Here is a 6,661-nt window from a genome sequence, read left to right on the forward strand (position 1 = left end):
GTCGTTGGGGAACCTTTAATGGTTTTTGAAGAACCTTTTTAAAATGGTTCTTTACAGAATCATTTTAAAGAAACTTGAGTGGTTATTCAAAGAACTATTTTAAATCTTTCAAAATAAAATGCATCATAAATGGAATTGTCTTGATTAGGGTAAAATAAATACGAGCACAGCACAGACATGTTTTAATGGTTTATTGTCATTTTGCAGTATACAAAAAGACAAAAAGACATTTTAACCCTCAGCACAACATCACTACTCATAAATGTCACATATTAGTGTTTTAAACAGTAATAAATAAACTTCTTTACTACACTATAAATAAAAACATAAATACTATATCTATAGATAACACAATTAATACATGTATTGGTTAATTAATAAAACGTCAAAAAGTGATAAAAACACAATAGAAATAGCAATAGCTTCATAACAGACCAATAAAATAACATTTTCATGTTTGCATGTTCAGTAAAAAACAACGTTTTTGATTAAAATGATCAATGAACTTCAGCGTTATGTGAGGTTAGTTTCATGTTGGACTCGTGGTCCTTTGTTAGTCCAGTTTAGGACCACGTCTCTGACGTATGTATCAGATCAAAACAAGCCCACACCTGCAGTTGTTTCAGTTTTTCACAGGTGTTTCCTGTCAGCTGGTCAACCTCACTCAGGTGAACATCCATATCAGCCAACCAAACGACAAGCTCCTCCCTTTGTGCTTCAAATCCCTCCCACTCTGAGACAAGGAGCTGAGAGAGAGAAAACAAGGGTCAGTTATAAAGAAGAGAGAAAAGTGAAACCCTCCTCAGAGGGTCTGACTCTATCTCACTTTGTACCTGCTATTAAAGTTTAGCATTTAATCGTGAAATAATTAACTGCTGGGTGCTGACATGTAAGAGAGCATTGCAGGAGTGACACAGGTTGGTATTGTATTACTGCATCACACATTTAATTCATTCTGTTTGTGTAATTATGTAACCACACAAGCACCCCCTCTACATCCACACACTCAGCAGCATATTAGGAGTGATGTCTCTCCATGAACCCAGATTAAAAACACCTTCAAATGAATAAAACCACATCATCATCCATGTTATTTGAACAAGTTTATTTCATTTTCACATAATTTTTTACCTTGTGTACATTTCAGAAGCACTTATTTTAAAGTATTCCCAATAAAAGATCTCTCATTCAGGATTTCCTTTAAACCAATGAACATATATGAATATATACATTTTCAGAGAAGCCGTTTCCCATCAGTTCGGTTGGACACTTTCATCTCAGGCGGCTGCAGACGGAGGTTTGAGGAGGCTGCAGGAGAATCTGGACCTCTGGCTTCCTACTTAAAGAGCCCCCCGAGAGCGTTCCCCATACCTGAGAGAAAAAGGATCCGATTAATAAAAGACACTGAATGTGAAAAGACATCAACAGCCGGGGCCAAAACCTGCAGTTTCTCTAGTGTCCGGCAGGGGCAGCAGTGAGTCAGTCTCCATAGACTCCCATGTTAAAACTTTGCAGCAGAAACAAATGTTTACAGTCTGATACACAAGCTGCTTGACTTTTCCTTGCGTGTGGAGGAAACTTCTACAGCTCTTATGTTGAGTGTAGGCAGACTGCTAAAGAATGTGTCAGGAGGAACTCAGAGGACGTTTTTATTGTTCACATGTTGAATTTTTTAACAGCTGGGATGCAACGATTTCATAAACCCACAGAAACATGTTCAGCTGCTACCAAACTCAAAATGAGTTTTTAGTTAGTTTAAATGTTTGGCATGTTTTCTGTGGTCTATCGTTTATGAGGAAACTGCATTGTGCTGTCATTTATTAAGGTTTGTGATCCACTGCTGGTCATGAAGTGCAAATTAACCTGCACAACACAAGATCAGTTCTAAAGTTGTTTCACTTTAAAGTAAGAAAAGGATGCTGTTACAGATCCTGGCACAGCTGGGATCTTATCACATCCACATCATGTGACAGCTGTTGCTTTGCCGTAGCTGTGAGCTTCACAGGAGGAAACGAAAAGGAAGTTAGACAGCGCTCACCTCCTCCTGCTCCTCCTTGATCCTCATTCTTGTTTCCACCGGCCAGTTTGAGGACGTCTCCCACGCCGAAGCCTCCTCCTCCTCCTCCTTGAGCCTCATTCTTGTTTCCACCGGCCAGTTTGAGGACGTCTCCCACGCCGAAGCCTCCTCCTCCTCCTCCTTGAGCCTCATTCTTGTTTCCACCGGCCAGTTTGAGGACGTCTCCCACGCCGAAGCCTCCTCCTCCTCCTCCTCCTTCCTTCTTCTGCTCACCCTCCTGCTGTTTGTTTCCACCCAGGGCCTTCTTCACGACACCCTCCACCACCTTACCTGCACAGTAATGAGCGGTGCAGTTTATTAGAGGACGTCCTCACTGATGTCATCTTTTTATCATCTTTCCTTTTCTTTTTGTATTTTTATAATTTTTGCTAAAACTGTTGAACTGATTCTGCTTTAAATGATTTATTAAATATGTTCATGTTTTGAATGGAACCTGTTTTATTTAATAGTTCTGTAGTTTCTGTGTCTGATCATCCGTCTGACATTTTTCTCTCATCTTTGTTTTTAAACTTGATCCGTGAGTAAAGTTATGCTCTTTGTCGTCATGGTTATCATTGAGCTGTGTGTATGAAACATGATGTCAAATATGATGCGAGTAAGTTTGACTCTACAAAAACGTCCCAACTTTAAAATGTTTGAAACACAATCTGATGATAAAAAGAAAAAAGTGCAGATTCTTTCATAACATTTTAAAATCTTTGCCTTTAGCTTCTGATTGTGCATCTTTAGAAATAAACTGCCTGAGGTTTGAAGCTGTTGCAGACAGCAGAATAAAAACTCTTCTCTTTTTAAAATAACATTTAAACCAAACTCACCGGCTTGCTGTCCCGCAGTACGAGCAATCCCGTCGTTACCCAGAGCTTTGCCGAGGAAGTCCGCCATGACTGCTGCTGTCTGGAGTGTGTCTGTGGATGCCGAAGCTTCGGTCTTATACATGCAGGTGCGCTCGTCCCCTCAGGTGATGCGGTACGAGAGCCGCCCTGCTGAGGAATCGGGTGTGGCTGCCACACAGGACCAATCATGTTGGTGTGAACCCAGGCAGCAGTTGAAGAGTGACGGTGAGGAGCTCCACATGTAAAAGTCACATCGCCTGCGGTCAGAGCTACGCCGATACTATGAGCATCACCTACTGGCTCTAAAAACAATGAGGGGTGTGTCTGCATATTTAAGTGACAATAACACGCTTTATTATTAATGCTCATAATAAAAACCTGTTTTCATAGAACTGCATCAGGACACAGCAGGAAGGACTGTGGGGTCACCTCAGTGTGTGTGTTTGTGTGTGTGTGTGTGTGTGTGTGTGTGTGTGTTGTTGTTGCTGTGTGTCATGACACAAATGTGTCTTCTCTCTTTGGTTCCTGCTGGTTTCCTGTCGCACGGCTGCTCGGTTCTCACACTGCTGTGTTGATGGAGGCAGCGATGAGGATCGGGTACGTGATTGGCTGCTGAATCCAGGTGTTGCTCTTAGCAGATGGTTTATGGGTTGGACTGCACCCGCCCAGCTGTTGTTGAACGCCTTTCCACATTAGTTTAAAGTAACCATGGAAACCAGGTGACAGGACAAACTCACCTGCAGCCTTTTACACGCAACATGTTCATGTTGATCTTATTAGCTCATTTACAGGAGTCAACATAATGGAAGCAATTCAAGCAACATAATTTCACGTCTTCAGTAATAAAAATTTTTTAAAATGAGATAAAAACAACATTTTTAAATTTGAAATATATAAATAAATATATAAATATATATTCATGTTAGTCCACATTTTGAGACTAAAACTCAAAATCTCAAACTAGCATAATAAGATAACACAATATAAAATCCAAAACATTTAACATTCCTGGAAACCCTCTCCTGTCTGATCATTTCCTGATAACATTTACATTTACAATAATTGATTACACAGCGGTGGTGAGTAGACGTTTATCACAGTAGATGTCTTTCTGAAAGCGCTGTAACTAAGTTTAAGAATATAATCCACCCACTGTTATCATCTCCAATGCCCTGTACCAACACAGAGCAGAGCAGCTATCTGAACACTACTCCAACAGAGGTCGATTATCTTGTTAATAATTTCACCTCCTCACTACGTACGACTCTGGATACTGTAGCTCCTGTGAAAACTAAGGCCTCTAATCAGAAGTACCTGACTCCGTGGTATAATTCTCAAACACGTAGCCTAAAGCAGATGACTCGTAAGCTGGAGAGGAAATGGCGTGTCACAGATTTAGAGGATCATCATTTAGCCTGGAGAAATAGTTTGCTGCTTTATAAGAAAGCCCTCCGCAAAGCCAGAACATCTTACTATTCATCACTGATTGAAGTAAATCAGAACAACCCCAGGTTTCTCTTCAGCTCTGTAGCCAGGCTGACAAACAGTCAGAGCTCTGTTGAGCCAACCATCCCTTTAACGTTAACTAGTAATGACTTCATGAACTTCTTCACAAATAACATTTGAATTAGAGAAAAAAGTAGCTGTGAGTGCATCTACATAAGAAGGGACAGTGTTTGCATCCCACCATCCACTGTAAGGACACAGATGTGAGCTCCCACGAGGTACCTGAACTGAAACTAGTTGAGGTTTAGTCCTTATACAGCACAGCAGAAACAAGTAGGCAACCTTTTCTGTGTCGTCTGGAAACATTTGGTCTATATTAACTTTTCTACGTGTGTTGTGTAGATCTTCACAGTGCAGCAAAAGTGGCCCAAGTATGGAGCCTTGTGGGACTCCTACAGAGGATTCAAGCTCAGCAGATCTTCGGTATACACTGTTATGATTAAATCCACATTAAATCATAACAGCTTCTTCAGAAAGATGAAAACGTGTGAGTTTCATAAACAGATTGTGACTGGCAGTATCAAATGGTTTTAGTCGTTTGCTGTTTTTCCTGCTATATGTTTCTTTATTGTTTAAACTCAGTTAATCTTGACTTTGAAAAATTAGCGAGGAGTTTCTTCAGCTGCCACTTTGTGACAGAAACACCCATCAGCTGCTCTGCAGAGAAACAGGTTTCTCTTTTGTTAAGTGACAGTTTCACGCGATCATCAGCAAGAAGTAAAAATACTCGTGAGGAACGCCCTGCAGACTGGAACATACCGACACATCGCTGCACCTGAAAACATCCAGTAAATCTGGAACACAAAGCTTAATCAGGTCAGGAAACAAAGAGCAGACAATAAACTAACTGAAAATAGAACTGCATTCCCATACGCTGGGAACGCTCAGCAGCTCAGCAGGTCGGTCACATGATCGGGTCTGAAAAGAGGATCTCAGAGTTTTTCAGAAGTAAAGAAGAGCCGAGGTTCAGCAATCTGCAAAAACTCTACTGTGAAGACAATTTATAAAAATCACAGTTTTACAGAAGTTTATGTTCTGGGTCAAAACTCAAATTCAAAGTCCAACAAAAGTGCAGATCAAAGCGTCAATTACAATTAAATTACTATTTAAAATTACGATTTAGAAATTCAAATCAACACAATAATAAAAAAGATGATATAGATTCATAATTTAAAAAATGATGAAATAAAATTTCTAAGCTGAAATAAAGTTCAATATGAAGAAAAAATGTAAAATAATAACTTGATGATTTAATGTTAAGACACCAGACGTCAGATTTCTGAGGGTTAATATAAGAAACTCATCGCTCTGGGGAAAAAGTTTAAATGATGACAGGAATCAAAAAGCTTCGCTCTCCTCCCGACAGCAGGACGAGCTTGTTGCTGCACATTTCTGACACTGGGCGACGCTGCAGCAGCTCGGCGGCCCTGCAGAGGAGCAGCAGCGCCTCACACATGTGGCAGCTTTAACATTTAGACTATAAACAGTGTTTCGATTTTAGCAACTCTGTTAAAGGAAACGCAGAATCACTTTAAAATGAACACTAGTCAAATATTTAACATGAAGAGTGAAAATTTACACATCGCATAGTTTTAGCACTGGCCTTAAACCAGGACAACAACAGCCACGCGCATCGAAATAACGAATTCTGTGTTTAAATAACGAATTGTAGAATAAAATTCAAAGCATTTCCTGTTTATACGGCGAGTCTTCCTTTCTGAGTCCTACAATAAACATCATATTTCTAACGGTGGACCGAGTGACACCCGGGTGAAGATGAGAACCAGAAACCTGCAGCGTCAGCAGAAGTAAAAGATATTCTACTGGATATCAATCAGAGTTGTTTTATTGTGTTTGCTGACAGGAAGCAGGAAATCAGGCACATGTTTACTCTGAGCCCCAAAATAAAACTTTATTGATCCAACTGAAAAATCCTTTCATCAGCTCGTCTGCGCGGGCGGAAAACACGAGCTGAGTGTCTGTGGGCGACACAGACGTTTGCTTTAGTGATGACACACAAACACCAGCCTTTCAAGTCTTTTTGTTTGTTTGTGTTTTTGGTTTTAAATTTAGCAAATCAAAATTCATTTTTGAAACAAACGTTCCCCCTCAGACCGTCCCGGGAATACTGCGGACACGTGAAAATGCTCCACAGCAGGTGAATAAAATATGAAGCAAAATAAAATCCTTTGAATAAAAACAACAAGAACGAATCAACGTTTTGTGACACTGAAGACGACGAAGC

The 6,661-nt window shown here is 40.2% G+C and overlaps 1 protein-coding gene across 2 annotated transcripts; it reads right to left on the reverse strand.

Moving 5' to 3' along the window:
- Positions 1-1,084: 1,084 nt before the first annotated feature.
- Positions 1,085-3,022, reverse strand: LOC120734867 (glycine-rich cell wall structural protein 1.8-like). Of its 2 annotated transcripts, XM_040033930.1 has the most exons (4): positions 2,893-3,022; positions 2,273-2,347; positions 2,039-2,197; positions 1,085-1,371 (listed from the first exon to the last, which is right to left on the reverse strand). In XM_040033930.1, the coding sequence occupies exons 1-4, from the start codon at positions 3,011-3,013 to the stop codon at positions 1,337-1,339; spliced, it is 390 nt and encodes a 129-aa protein (XP_039889864.1). In that variant the 5' UTR covers positions 3,014-3,022; the 3' UTR covers positions 1,085-1,336. The 2 variants fall into 2 exon arrangements, with proteins under 2 accessions (XP_039889864.1, XP_039889863.1); XM_040033929.1 differs by having other exon boundaries at positions 2,039-2,347.
- Positions 3,023-6,661: the final 3,639 nt, after the last annotated feature.

Source organism: Simochromis diagramma, unplaced genomic scaffold, assembly GCF_900408965.1.
Source record: "Simochromis diagramma unplaced genomic scaffold, fSimDia1.1 OVJJ01000176.1, whole genome shotgun sequence".
Lineage (NCBI taxonomy): Eukaryota > Metazoa > Chordata > Actinopteri > Cichliformes > Cichlidae > Simochromis > Simochromis diagramma.